Source organism: Limanda limanda, chromosome 14 (genome assembly GCF_963576545.1).
Source record: "Limanda limanda chromosome 14, fLimLim1.1, whole genome shotgun sequence".
In the NCBI taxonomy this organism is placed as follows: domain Eukaryota; kingdom Metazoa; phylum Chordata; class Actinopteri; order Pleuronectiformes; family Pleuronectidae; genus Limanda; species Limanda limanda.
The window spans coordinates 5,453,126-5,469,118 of record NC_083649.1 but is presented as its reverse complement, the minus strand read 5'-3'; the positions used below and the strand labels follow the sequence as shown (position 1 = coordinate 5,469,118).

The 15,993-nt window shown below is 40.6% G+C and overlaps 1 protein-coding gene across 3 annotated transcripts in view; it reads left to right on the top strand.

Moving 5' to 3' along the window:
- cadm1a (cell adhesion molecule 1a) overlaps positions 1 to 15,993 on the top strand; it is a 347,324-nt gene that overhangs the window by 256,153 nt on the left and 75,178 nt on the right. For all 3 annotated transcript variants that reach the window (XM_061085532.1, XM_061085533.1, XM_061085531.1), the window contains one exon: positions 13,437 to 13,583. In XM_061085532.1, the coding sequence (XP_060941515.1) occupies positions 13,437 to 13,583 (147 nt within the window). The remainder of the gene's footprint in view (positions 1 to 13,436; positions 13,584 to 15,993) is intronic.

The window sequence follows — 15,993 nt, the reverse complement described above, 5'->3', positions numbered from 1 at the left end:
TTATCACCCAACTCTTCCACCACACTCGGCTCTGCTGCTGCTCTTTTCTTTTTTTTATTATCCAGCCGCAAAACTTTGCTTTTATCAGCCTCATTTCCAGATGCAGCAGTTTGCTGTTGTCGGTGAAAAGGTTCCATTAAAGCCATTATGCCACCTGCCCAGTTCCAAACCACACACGAGGTGAGAGACGAGCTGGTGAAGGAAATCAGACACACAAAAAATATATATATCATCTCCCAAAATGGAGAGGTGCCCATTTATTGATCTATTAGTCATTATATTGTATTTTTGCCAAATTCAGGAGAGATTAAAATGCGTTGTTAACTTAAACCTCATCCCAGAATGTGTCATTAAAAGCCAATTCCAATACCACTGAAATGTTTGCATCACAAAAATCTCTTGATGTTCCTTACAAACATGAAGTTTTATTTGAAATTAATCCTTTTTTCCGTCAAGCATCGCCTGCTGAAAGGATCACGACATTTTCCCGCGGTATCAAGAGACTCCTTTGGAAGCTGTCGGAGCCGCAGCCGAGCCCTGTGTATTTCAAACATGCTCTCCTAATGTTAAGTGGCCTTTGGCAAAGCAAAGAGCATGTAAATTAATCTGAAAATGCAGCTGAAGCCGCATTAGCTCGGATTTCATGGGAAATTGAACACAGTAAATATCAGTTCACTGTGGCTGCATGCGAAATCTGCTCTAGACATTAGTCGTGTTGACTGATGGTCATTCAATTCCTTTCATATTGAAATCAAGATATACATTTGACCACTTGAGAATTTATCCTGGTCTGAATATTCATCAGACTATTTGAATTTGTCTGTATTGATTATTTCAGGCCAAATCCTCCACTTCAACTTAATGTGCCTTGAAAGCAACTGATCAGAAGAAACTCAATATACTTGGAAGATTGTTTTTACTCCTCAAATACGTCACAGGCAGATTTTAGATTTATTTACTGTGATGGGACCTATAGAATGAGAACAAACATTACTGGATTTGCCCATTTATCTGGAACTGTTTGAAATCTTCTTCGGGTCATCCCTCCACAAAGTTTTGCGGAAGTTGATTTGGTAGTTTTAGTTTTGTTATGACAAATAAACATAACCTCCTCGGTGGAGGTATTACATGTAATTACATTTCAAAGTAATTAACCTGCTAAATTATAATTACAGAAATGTCACATGTATCTGCTAAAACTGTTGTTTGTGTCTCTTTTTCAATATTCTAGCCTCTAGGTGGCGCTGGTTAAGCACTTTACGATGCAGTCTAGTGGTTCTTTGTTTGCATGTTTGCGACAACACTCGAAAATTTGTTCTGCAGCAGCTGTTACATGTTCATCATTAATTACTTCATCCTCGCCTGATTTAGCCAAAAAAGTCTTATTTACATTCTAGTAATGGCTTCACTAAACCAACATATATTCAGACTCCAGGCTCTGCAGCCTCCATTAGCTAATGAGATTATTTCCATGGAGAAAATGTTTGTGTAACTTGCAGTATCTGCTTTTTAAAGAACTGCAAATACTAGGGGACAAAACAGGCGAGACCCAAATACAAAGCTACAGCGAGGCGAAGGCACATGTGCTCCCTTTCATTCTGTGTGTATTATCATAAACACACCACAGTATGCCAACACACTTATTGATATACAACCCTCCGTTATTATTTATTATTGTTTATTCACTGGAATTGTTGAAATGTACCCGGCACACGTGGAGCCCAGCGGTGAGATGAAAGCGTTTCGTGCAGCACACAGAAGCAGTGGTGGTGCAAAAAACCCATTTACATGCTCACTGCAGGCACGCAACGCCCCCCCCCCCCCCCACACAAAGCTCTTCACACACCAGCCTTACATAATGTGTCACAAATCCTCTGTTCCAGCAAACACCAGTGGGAGAGGTGAAGAGTGTGAGGCAGGGGAGGGGAGGGGTGACGGGGGTGGAACCGTGAAATATATGGATTGTAATACAGTGATTCTCAAACAGTTTGTGGCAATCCCATCTTCACCAGCCCCGAGAAACTCAGCGTTTAAACATGAGCAGGGAAGCAACTAGTAGAAAAGCATATTTATTTAACTAAGGCTACGTTAATACTATTGTGTTTTAGTTTTTTAATAAAAATCACCGCCTTCCCGATGAGCACCGTAGCTCCATATCCTGCTGACACACTTAAAAAATTAATATCACAGTCATTCACATACACTGAGCGTGTGTGTGTAAATAACTAACGAGAAATGAGTTAGTGGGAAACAGCTTCTTTCTTGCACCGATGACGATGTGGAACTGTTACTGACAATAAGTTGTAAGCAACGTTTCAAGTCAAGACTAATAAGAACCAATCAGGACGTGGATGTAGTTAAAAGCATCATTGTTCCTAACTGCTCAGTTTCTTCTAATCTCTGCCGACGTTACCAAAGTTCTCAATTATTACCAATTGTTCGTGGTGAGGTCCATCTGAGATTCTAGATTCCCAGTAGCTATGAATGTGAGAATAACTTTGCGTTTTGGCTCCATGATACGCTGGCGACCACTTCAGGGTGTAGCAAAGACAAAATGTAGTAATTTAAATGTAAAACCTGGATATAGCTGCAGTTTTAAACCTCCACCCCACTGTGGTGCTATAGTCGGGCCTGCCCCTAGTTTTAGAAGTACTGGTATAATGTTGTTGTTTTTTCTACAAGAAAATATGTTGTTTATTCGTATACTTTAAATCGCACACTTTCACCTGGACAGTACGATTTGTACTTTGTGTTCTGTGTACGTTTCTCTCTTAAAGATATTAAGTCCTTCATAGGATTTATGTGTCGCTGCCTCAGCGCTCACCCGTCCACGTCTCTCGGTTCTGTGTATTTCTTTGACACTTTAAAGCGCTGCAATTTATTAGCCATTCAGTCAGATGCATTATGTTTCATTTGAATGAATCTCAAAGGGGTTTCTCCTATCACAAGATTTAGCTTTGGTCTATTATGGATTACGCAGTTGAATAATGCAACGTCAGGCTGGAGAAGGCGGCTGCTGGCGCCGCGTGAGGCTTCTGCTGGTGGATATTTATGTCGCTCGTGTGGAAGAGGGAATCTCTGAAGGTGCTTGACATGTATTATTAGTTATAGTGGAGTCATTTGTTATTTTGCTCGCTGCGAGTCTCTATACCAATACATCAGGAGGTGAATTACAGGAGCAGGGTGATGCCACAATGAGAAAAGACGTGCTCCTAATTGGACATAATAAATAAATCGCATTCACTGTAGCTAAAAATATATATATGTATCCATATTTATGAAAATATCCTCTTCATTGTCACATTTATTCTCTTGCAATAGAAAAAGACTCATGTTTTAATATCGTCTTTCTCTAACTGAGGAAATCTGATTCTATTTAGGTTGAAATGATAAAACGCTGCTCAATCCTGCTCAGATTTAAAGTGAAGCCAGTGTATAAATATTCAACCATGTCTGTTGATTTATTTACTTCTCACCACTGCAGCTGTTTTATAATCAGGTCTCACCGTGCATTGTTACCTGCCCCCCCCAACCAGGGCTCTATAAACAGGTTCCCTGTTCAGGAACGTTCATAAACGCATAAGAAGACACACAAAACGCCAATAATAGAACAATAGAAATTTGCGAGCCCCAGAGTGTGTAAATCTTGATCAGGTGGAAGCTGTAAAAGGTGCAGGATAGAAATCAGATCAAATTATATGTTGATTTATTCAGCTCCTGCACATTCACAGGTGCAATAACCGTCTTTATCTTCCCTTTAGGTAAAATTCAGTTTCAGGGCAACATATATAACATTCATGTGTCTTTGAAACCAATTATCTTGACCATAAACTGTTTTTAAAGATGGATGATGCATCTCTACTTCCTCACACTATCCACAAATAAAATAATATTGGTAGATATTAATATAACAATAACAAATATAGTAAATTCCTAATTCAATATTGAGAATAACATCTTTAGTGATTCGGAAACTTGAGCAGCAGTTTTGAATAATTGTGAATCTGTCTCAGATGTGAATCAAGACATTTCACACTGTTTTTAATGTCATCAACTAAACTAATCAGTAACATGAACATTTTAACCTACATAAGTGTCGTTAGAACTGCTTAAAACAACACAAAAACATCTTAGAGAACATTTTTCATGTTTCACCCAGGTGCCATCCACTTACTTGGAGGAGGTGGGGTTTATAACTAATACAGCAGAAGTCACCAGGGGGCGATAAAGATGTTCTGTCTGTCATGTTACGCCTGCTACCTCAGTACATACATGTTTTATGTTAAAATGGCGGCACTACATCCCAACAGTGTTTTTATGGCGTCTGATCTCCAAAGGCAGCAGCTCTATATAACCCCATAAATTCCGTCTGTCATATCTTTGAACTTTTCTCACCAGTCACAGGCCGACACAGGGATTAGCTGAGCTGCCTCCTTCAAATCCTCCCCGAGAGGGATTCCACTGTTTGAAGTGGTCGGGCCGTACAAGGATCTTGACCTTTTCTCCGCAGCCTCCGGCCGTCAGTCGTCTGCCCTGAGACGGCGTTTGCACGTCGAGAGGCTCGGTTGAAGGTTGTTCGGCTCACAAGGCGTGCGGTTGAAATTAGAGGCTCCGCATTTAAAAACTCTGTGAGTCTCTTAAACATCAAACACATCTCGACAGGCAGAGTCGCAGGTTTTTTTCTCGGCTTTGCCAACGTCAAAGGATGATTAAACACTCGAGGATCATTCTGATTCTTAACGACATCGATCATAAATTGTCTTCCATTGGGTCTTTTGGTTATAATAAATAATAACCAAAGCATATCAGACTTTCTAAACTCAGTGAAGGTGAAGTAAAGATCTGGAACTTGCTTAAACCGGGACGTAGGATGTGCCTACTTTTTAATATTTAACAAATTATGCAATTATATTTCTGTCAACAGTTGAGCACTTTGTTTGCCCACGTCCCCTCCACACACCTACGAGTCCTCAGATGAACTTTTCAGCCAGGTTGTCTTGACATTGTATTTTAGAAAGTAAAAGTTAAAAGTGAGTGCAGCTGGAAATACTGTGAAAACTCTGTCACTGCACGAAAACTGTGCACACGACCAACCACTGTCCCGAATGAGAAACGAGCAACACAGACTCATACCTTAAGTTTTACACATGTTTATAAAGTCCGAACTTTAAAGGTCTTCTTCAGTTTGTCCTCATACATATCTACTGCATCATTATGTGCGTCCTGTTCACATTATTATGGTAAATGTTACCCGGCAGGTAGTGCTGTAATAACGCTGTATTCACCCACTTGTTCAGGAGGGTTACCCAGAAATCAGCTCCTCGCCGCAAACACAAAGACGTGTAATCAGACATGCTCACGCACATCTGAGAAAACATGCAATCAGACCAGGACTCACTGCAATCACACACACACATACACGAACACATGAACACACACACACACACACACACACACGACATTTTATCACCAGGAGCCACATCAACGACAAAAAAAGAAAAGCAAAGAAAAATGATTGTAAGCTTTTCACTGAGCGCTCACTCAGATACACATGTTCCTGGAAATGTCAGAGGGAAATTAACATCTCTCAGCCGGCTCTGGTGATCGCACACACACACACACACACACACACACACACACACACAAACACACACACACACACTGCAGAGAGCAGCACACCAGGCCACAAACATTAAAATGAATAGAATGCAGCGTATTGTACCGGATTACTGTACGTTGCATCATGTGCCTGATGAGGACGAGGTTTGAATAAATAAAAATGTTTAACCGCAGATCCAATAAAAAGAAAGACGACGCTGCTGCTTTAAGAGCTAATGGAATCCCACAGACCGATGTGTGGATTAATATTCAGCAACATATTATCCTTCGACCTTGTGTGTAAGTGGTTTGATATGTGCAGAGTGAAATCTACAAACAAAGCCTCGTCCAACGTCTCCCAGTTAATGTCCCTGCCGCAGTTATACATCAGTATTATAGAGGGTTTTATTCCCTGATTAAAATCTCCCTCACTGTCACGGTGGCCAGATTAATATGCATACATTTCATACTGAATCACACAGATACTACGTGCAGCTGTTCGCCCGGGCAAATGGAATATGGCATTTTTTCTCTCTCTCTCTCTTCCTTCCCCAGTCTCAGAGAAGTCGGGCCTGGGGCTAGCTCTGCGCCGCGTACTGTGCTGTGTCATTGTCTGACAACTTTAATCTAGGATTGGCCGCTCCAACTTTTTGACATGGATGACAGAAGGCTGGGATCCAAACCCGGCTTCCCGTCGCCACCGGGGAAATACGTTACCGGCCTTTTGTAAAAGCTGGAAATATGAGCTACATGACTCCGGATAACACTTTGACCAATGAAGAGCGAAGCACTTGTGTGTCGGAACGGCGCGATGGTGCAGCGGTTTGCTCCGTCACCTCACAGCAGAGGGGGTTTTGGGTCCGGGGTCGGAGTCTATAGGGAGGTGGGGTTAATTGGGCGACTGTAAATTGCCTGTAGGTGTGAATGTGAAATGGTTTGTCACTGCACCTCTCATCCATTGTCACTTGTCTGACCCTCAGAGGATGAACAGAGCTGCTAATGGATGGATACTTGTGTTTGTCATTGACTTTATAGGTCCACTGCATCACAGCCTAATGCACAGTAGCATTGTTTGACGAATACAGGAAATACCGGAGTACAAAGAGAAAAAATGTATAGATGGGAATAAAGAAAAGACAGAATTTGACACCATCGTAAACTCGTATCACCACAAACTCTCTTGACATCTTCGGAAGTTTCTTCTTTGTGTATCGACTTCTCCTGGATTTTTACGGACTTTACACAAAGAGTTCAGGCGGACATTTAGATAGATAGATAGATAGAGTACTTTATTCATCCCCGAAGGGAAATTAAGTTGTCATAGCAGCCGGTATATTTGAATACAATAAAATACAATACAGTACAATACAATAAAATTAAAAATATTGAGGTAGAAAGAATAAAAAACAGAAGCACAAGATAAAATACAATAAAATAGGTAGATAAGGTGCAGTGTCAAGATGATGGTAAAAGTACTGATGATATGATGGTAATGGTATTGTTAGACAGTATATAAGAATAGTACAGTATATATAGTATATAATATAACATAATATATATTTATATATGATAGTAATTATACCAATATAAAAGCAGTATATGGTAATAATGGCAGCAACAGTATATATAATAGTAATGGCCGTATAATAATAGTAATTATAACATGTACACATGTATAAATATGTGTATATAGACTTACGTAAACAAGAATATACAGAGAGTATGATATGATATATAGTAGAAGTATGAATATGAATATAAGTATTTGACTATACAATAGGTAATATAATATACTAAGAGTCTAAGAATATGTAGACAGAGTGTGCAAAAGACAATATTATTGTATAAAATTATATATAATATCAATATGGTATATATGAACACATATCACATATGATGTGAAGTAAGTGTATATGGAGTGTTGTACAGGATCCACAGTGCGAGGAGACAGGTTTAGTGCAGTTCTGTGCTTGGTTTAAACGGGTATAGATGTACACAACCCTATTGCATGTGGTTTTAGGTGTTATAATGTACAGAAACAAAAGATGACACACTATGCTTGTTGTTAATTGCATGTTTGGAAAACCCAGGTCAGCTGCAGCCACTGATAACCGTCCCAAGTGTAAAGTTTTAAAGAACAACGTCCCAGGACAGTGGGAAGAGCGTCACAGACTCAAATCTAATGCTATTAACAATCCAAGTTTTCAATGGTCTCTGCAAATAGCCGCAGTGCTAACGTAGGTGATGATAATAAACACGGCAAACAAAACATCACTCATCCCGTCCAGAGAATATCAGACCAATAAAACGGTGATTTATTCCTTCTCCCGCCCGAACAGCGGAAGGTTTCCTGGTCCAGATTGATGCAGATTGATGCTCCGATTCCCAGTTTCCAGGCGGCACAGGTCATATTTCTTGTGAGATTGGAGAGATGTGCACTTCAGGTCTCGGCTGAATACTAACTCAGCAGAGAGGCTGGTGCAGGTTTTCCCGTGGTGCCTCTGTTTGCCGCTGGTCTGCTGCTGGTCGGCTTCTGTCCAGCGGACTCATGCAAAGTGCTCCTGCCTTCTGTGTTCGGGTGTTAATGTTATGTAAAGAGGTAAATTAAGTGATGGATTTAAACATTTAGAGGAAACGTATTAAGTGCAGCTCAGGCTGAATTATACAGTTTATTACTCCCACGTTCTCTGGTGAACCATTATCATAATGTCTATTTCAGTTATGAGAGTTTGTGTCTCTCTCTGTGGCGGAGGAGTGTCGGGCAGTAACTAAAAGCTCCAGCATGAGACTCCGTGTGGAAGGAAGTGAATCGGTAGTCGTGTCCTCCGGCCCCCGGAAACTTGTTGCTCCGACATTTGTCACACTTCCCGATGTCGCGGTCGGTTTCTCTCTAAAGCGGCTTTCACAGGTACGAGCGAGGCACAAAGTGAAATCCTCCTCATCTGCATTTGAAATACAGCAACACGGAGCTTCATCTTGAATTTCACAGAATGGAGGCAGCTTGTTCTCCTGCCGCCTTAAAAGAAAAGACATTTTGGTCGTGATCCATATGTCTCGATCACGTCCGAACAGCTGTTGTTCACGGATTCTACACAATGTCTTAACTTACACTTGAAGAACTCTATTGATGCGGCAAAGAAAATGTATTTTCTATCTGGAGCAACATATCGCAGGTTTCATAGAATGTTAAATATAAGTTTGATAACACTTGACCTTATTAGCTGGCTGTAGCTCCGTAAAGCTAACTCCACTAACTCCACTGTGTTTTTCAGATTTTAGGGCTTTAGAAGTATATAAATAATTACAACAAACACAACACAATCAATCAATCATCTTGCAAGTTTAATTACCCTCGAACGTCACTCAACGCTCAAGGGCGAATATATTTCCCCTTCGCTGTTGAGGTCCAACAATAAACAAAAACAATTCCTCAAGGTGGATCCCAAGGGTTGAAAGTTCTGAGGAGCACTTCAACCAAACCTCTGAGAGTACACAGCATTTACAAAGCTGATCATAGGAGAGGCTGTGGACTAGTGGCAGAAACTTGGACTATGGGCAGAAAAGGTCTCTGCTTCGTCTCTGGTTTCGACTCCACGGAGAAACAACAAAAAGACGAACCTGGATTGATCTGTCCAAAAATCCAAGAGGATTCTCCCTACCCTGTCTAGTGCCCCTGAGCAAGGCACCTTACTCCCCCAACATCTGCTCCCCGGGCGCCGTACATGGCTGCTCACTGCTCTGTGTGTCCTGCACCAGATGGGTTAAAAGCAGAGGTTAAATTTCCCTCCTTGCATGAGTGTGCTTGTGCATGTCTGTGAATGTGTTTGGGACAAATAAATGTATCTTAATCTATCTTAATCTAGAATACAAAGGGATGTAAATTAAATGGGGCTGGGCAAGTTAACTCGTTTAATCGAGTTAACTCAAGTGATGAGTTAACTCGATTAATTATTTTATCTCCCATTAACTCAGGTTTGATTATTTATTGTTTTATTGTAAAAGTCAGGCTTTTATTTTGTGAAAGTCTGTTGCTGACTGCTGCAGAACAGGAAAAAAGAAAATAATTGGCGGATAAACAATCGAGTTAACTCATCACTTGAGTTAACTCGATTTAAACGAGTTAACTTGCCCAGCCCTAAAATTAAAGTAAATAAATCAGCTCAAGTCTAATCTCCATTGTGTCCAGTGTTTAGCTCCTTCAACTAAGAAACGTGCAACTCGACATCCGCTCATCATGAAAATGTCACGCGGGTCATTATCAATCCACGGTAGCACTTTGTAGCTCTGTTAATAAAACTCTGCTAATAGTCTTAGGCCTTCACCCCCCCCCCCCCCCTCTGCCTTCTTTAACATATTCATGCAAACCAAAAACATAAATTTTTTTCAAAAAGCCTCAGATTCAAACCGGCTTCGCCCACCACGATGTCAGAAGTGTTTTTCTCCTGCACCCCCTCTGACTTTGTCCTCAGAGGCCACAGCACACATGCTTGCTGTTTGGCCGTTAATTAGCCCCCCCGCCTCCCTGTACCATCTTCCCACATGTCAGAGTTGTTTATTTAGCACAACAGGAACAATTATGTAGCTGACACAGCAGCGAGCGTTTGAAGTCCTTCCTCCTACCTTCACTGGTTCACACCACGAGCAGGCGGACCCCCCCCCCCACGGCGCCCGCCCGGCCGCTGCCTGGTAACCTTCAGGGCGGACGCCTTGAAATGCACTTTGTAGTATGTTAGCGTATTATCATAAGCAGATGTCCACCTTTGCACATCTTTGAAAAATGAGGCTCGGTGTTGAATATTAAAGACGGCGCGGTTCATTTCTTTGGGGGGCGGGGGGGGGGGGGGGGGGGGTGCTGATTTGAATCTGGTTCGTTAAGCTGTCTTTCTTTACCCGTCAGCATCAGAGGATGTGATTTCTCTCCTCTCTCCTCTCGTCCTCCTTGTCTCCTAAATGGCCGGGATGTTTAGAGGTGCTCGACAACTGAGGCATGCAAATTAGCGGTTGATGTTTCCTGTGTTCGCCCCCCCCCCTTGTCCACCCCTGAGTCGCTGCTTTTTAGCCTTTCTGAGAAGATGTGTTTGTCAGGGTGTTTTTTTTGCAAAATGCTAATTCTAGCGGTGATTATAACCACGTAACGCCTTTTTTCTAGTTTTCCTCTCAGCTGGTTGCACCATGTCCAGCTCAGATTACACAGGATCGGATCTGATGTAAGAGTTGTATAAGGTTGTTTTTTTGTGTGTGTCCTAGTCACACAGAATGTGTTTCTTTCTTTGGCTAGTTTGTCAACATCTATTATGTAGTTGCTGATGTAGTCTGTGCTGTCTGATCTATTTCAGACATTATGCTTGTTACGGAAAAGCACAAGATAAAATTGGTCGGTGGTCTGACATGTAAATATGTCATCTGATAATAAATACAGTGAAACATCTCACATTTTTTGTTTGTAGTTTTATGGTTTATCATGTGTTACAGTGTTGTTCCTCTGAACGTGACAAAAGAAGCATTTGTTGCTTTCAAAAACTCCAGATTTGTATCTCTCTTTTTCATTTTTTGCCATTTTGCCTAGTGTGTGTGTCTGTGTGTGTGTGTTTGGCTTGTGTATCTCACCATCACATTCCTGCACCGGGGATGGAACACACCCTCAGCCTGGACTGGCAGGCTGCCTGGCGCCGCTTCCGTAGCGATCATTTAAAATAAGCCAGCGCCACTCGAGCCTCACCACCGGCCACAGCACTGATGCAACCCCAAAGCAAAGTCTGTGATGTTATTACTGTAGTTTTTCAAATCAAAGTAGCACAAAGCTCGAAAGGATCCATTTTTCATTCTTCCGGGCAGAGATATTGTTTGTGAAACAAGGAAGTGCAGCAATCTAAGTGGAGGCTGATGAGCGATGATGGCTGAGACCAGTGTTTGAGCCTCCGGCTTGTTGAACACTTTCCCAGGTCACTCGCTTCTGTTTATTCCGATGGAAACACATCAAGAGGTTTTAATGTGCCGCCTGTTGTATGTCGCCACTCATCGAATATATCAAAATACAATAAAAGAGGATTAGAGGGTAACTGATCTCTATATTATGGAAGAAACAAACACGACAAATGAAAACATATGATGATGATGTGATGTCTGATTCATTACCCTCTTCTGCTCAAAAATTAAAAGTGTAAATCTCAGCAACTACAGAGTCTTTATGATATATTATTGGTATAAATTTAAAGCCAGCAAATGTGAATTTGTTGCAGACATGTAAGAATCGTTATAGATGAAGAAAAGTTCACAATTTCAGACTGGATATCCCCCAAGTAGTCGTGCAGCTGTAGTCCACAACCTCCAGCAACCCACACACAACAGTACACATGTCACATTTGAGGACAGTAAAGTGAAGCAGAGGAAAGTTAGACAAGTTTTAGAAGAGAAATATTTAGGAGCAATCTCAAAAATGGCCCTTCCATAGTATATCATGTAATTCATAAGAAGTCTAATCACTTGAATGAATGTGATCAGAATTGTCCCTGAATTGAAATCCATCGTTAGAACTTTACTGGAAAGTTTCTCTCTCTGCTCTCTCTGTTGTGTGTCGCCACTCATCGAATATATCAAAATACAATAAAGGAGGATTAGAGGGGAACTGATCTCATTGTTATGGAAGAAACAAAAAAAGACAAATGAAAACATATGATGATGTTATGATTCATTAACCTCTTCTTACCACTGCTCGAAAATTAAAAGTGTAAATCTCAGCAACTACAGAGTCTTTATGATATAATATTGGTATCAATTTAAAGGCAGCAAATGTGAATTTGTTGCATACATGTAAGAATCAATATAGATGAAGAAAAGTTCACAATTTCAGACTGGATATCCCCCAAGTAGTCGTGCAGCTGTAGTCCACAACCTCCAGCAACACACACACAACAGTACACATGTCACATTTGAAGACAGTAAAGTGAAGCAGAGGAAAGTTAGACAAGTTTTAGAAGAGAAATATTTAGGTGCAATCTCAAAAATGGCCCTTCCATAATATATCATGTAATTCATAAGAAGTCTAATCACTTGAATGAATGAATGTGATCAGAATTGTCCCTGAATTGAAATCCATCGTTAGAACTTTACTGGAAAGTTTCTCTCTCTGCTCTCTCTGTTGTGTGTCGCCACTCATCGAATATATCAAAATACAATAAAGGAGGATTAGAGGGTTACTGATCTCATTGTTATGGAAGAAACAAACGCAACAAATGAAAACATATCATGATGTTATGATGTCTGATTCATTAACCTCTTCTTACCACTGCTCGGAAATTAAAAGTGTAAATCTCAGCAGCTACATATTCTTTGTGAATAATATTGGTATCAATTTAAAGGCAGCAGTTATAGATGAAGATGGAGAACCACATGAAATAACAAATGAAGAAAAGTACACAATTTCAGACTGGATATCCCCCAGGTAGTCGTGCAGCTGAAGTCCACAACCTCCAGCAACACACACACACATGTGAACAGTACAAATGTCACATTTTAAGAGAGTAAAGTCAAGCAGAGGAAAGTTAGACAGGTTTTAGTGGAGATATGTTAAGGCACAATATTATGAATTGCCATATAAGGTATATCGTGTTATTCATAAGAAGTCTAATCACTTGAATGAATGAATGGATGAATGAATGTGATCAGAATGTTCCCTGAATTGAAATCCATCATTAGAACTTTACTGGAAAGTTTCTCTCTCTGCTCTCTCTCATTAATCCCATGTGTTATATAATTACTTCAGTTAATTAACAGACCTGAAAGTCATCGTTCGTGTGTTGCCTGGTTAACGTGTCCCTTGTGTCTCTCTCGTCCTGCAGTTGTGAGTCAGAACCTGGTGACGGACAACGTGTCCGTGGTGGAGGGCGACATGGCGATGATCAGCTGTCGGGTGAAGGACAACGACGACTCGGTGATCCAGCTGCTGAACCCCAACAGGCAGACCATCTACTTCAGGGACATGAGGCGTGAGTGTTACATCATCTCTTACTGCTCTATGTGTGTTTGTGTGTGTGTGTACTGTCATCTGTTCATTAAGTTGTGTTCCTGTTTTGTTAAGTAGATGTACTTTGTTTTGACTGGAGGGAAACACAGACTTCAACCACTGACAGATATTTATACACAAGCTTTTGACTCACAGCCGTCAGGAGAAGCAGCCAGTTTCCATCTCAGCGTTTCACGTTCACCTTCTTTGCATTTCAACGGTGGAACTTGTCAAAGCGACTCGTCAACGTGACCTGAACCGGCTGAGGAGCGAGCTGTTGTTGTGACGTAGTTTAGATCTGGAGTCGGTTTGTTTATTTCACCGGCTGATGTCTGAATACAGGGTCGAGGGGTTGGCTCCACTTTACTGACAAAAGAAAAACATATGAGAATAAGCAGTTTAAGTTTTTTTTTGTGTGTGACATGTGCCTGCAGGGAAACTGAAGAGAGAAACTAGGCACAGTTTCCATTTTGGAGTCATTTTCTTTCTCCTGAATAAAAAAAACATGAGAAACAAAGAAGAATCTTCAATTTATCAAATTAAAGTCAAATTAGTAATGTGTTTTTAACCTGGCTTCATGTTACTATGGGCAACTTACAGAAATAAATATATAATCTACTGATATTGTGACAACAGGAGTTTGAACATCTGACAACTCTCAGAAACATATTACATTTTCTTAAAAGTTAAAAATAACTCTCCTGTTATGTCTGATTAACTTGTTGCACTCAAACTGCTTGAACTTAGAGAACAAGTTAATTTCATTTTTAATTAAGTCAACATATTTTAAGACTTAAAGTTCAAATCATCTGTTTTCTTAGTTCCTTGTTTCTATTTCGAATTTAAAACGTGACTAAATATTGTTGATAACCTCGCTGCAGCTTTCTCTTATTTGATTAAAACTAAACCTTCTATATAATAACTTGTGAATTGTACAGTATGAGTCTAGAAAGAGGAGTCTGTAGCTGAGGAGGAATCTTCCTCCACCATCATGTCCGATGTGATTGATATCTAATGTGTTTAATTACAGTCTGAAGCAGTTTGATGTGATCCGATGACATGGAAATCAATCTCAGTGATGCATTTATTTTCCTCAGTTTGCCCGCTTCATTTTGCAGGCGGCTGTAAAATTAGACAGGCGTTTGATAAATTAAAGCAAATATCATAAAACGGGTATTTGAACCAAAGCGAGCGAGTGGAAGCGCCGGTAAATTTGTATAGCATTAATTAATATCCGCTCACATTACTCGCATTTCCAGGGGGCCGCATTGAGTTTGACCCACATGTCGGCAGCGAGATTAGCACAGGACGAGGTTAATAAAACCCACCGAATATGTTTAGCTCTCACCGTGTCTGCGGAAATAAAATCACCTCGAATCCCAAAACATTTAGAGCGACATAATGCAGCTATTATAACTTTAAAATAACAGCTTGGAAATCATTTTGATGGTTCATCGCCTCCTTTATTCCCACTCGGTGGCGGTTCTCGCTCCGTGCAGCTCTGGTGAGTGGCTACGATCTCCCGCGGATCTCAGAAGTGCCCGACTGAATTAAAGTCAGCGGCTTAAACTGTAGGAAACGGGTCCGGCGAGCTGAAGAGTAATGTAGAACTGGGGATCAGTTAAAAAGAAGTAGAAGTCATTAAGAAGTAGAATGGCACCATGGAGAGCGCACTTCTCCGCCAAGGCCGAAAAGAATGATTGAAATATAACGGAAGAAAAAAAGGAATTGGTTTGAAAACCCTCATTTTTAATTTTTTATAAAACATATTCATAATCAAAAGAATGCCTTATATTCCAATGATCTAGTCCTTTACTCCACATCAGCACATGGATCAATGTGTTTTAGCCCTTCACCAGGTTTGGTGGAAATGTTCCGTGTTTTTACTTTATTCTGCAAACAAATAAAACCAACAAACAAACAAATGTAGAGCAGAAGAACTCTCACCTCCGGTCCTCAAGGTCGAACAATCCTATACACGATTGTCTAGATCTTATAGTAGAAATAAAAGAGAAGAAACAAAGTGTTTTGGTTACATAATGAGTAAAAACATAGAAAGCGAAACATGAATTATTCCCCTGGAAAAACTTAACAATGTTGAATTTTTGCAATGTCAATGAAAGTGAAACCAAATTCCTTGACCCACATCCTGATCCTTGTGAATCCGTCCCGTAGTTTTTAAGCAAACACACTTAGAATCGTATAAACTATTTACTTAATGTCTTTGTTGAAAGTAGAACAATTTAACTTAACGAAATGTAATACCAGAATGCACTAGAACTGCTTTAAGACAGTTAGGTGACAGTCTTCAAAGCTCTCCCTCCTCTCTGTCTCTTCACCCTCTCGCTCTCTCCATCTCACACTCACAAACATAATCCTCCGCCGTGGATCCA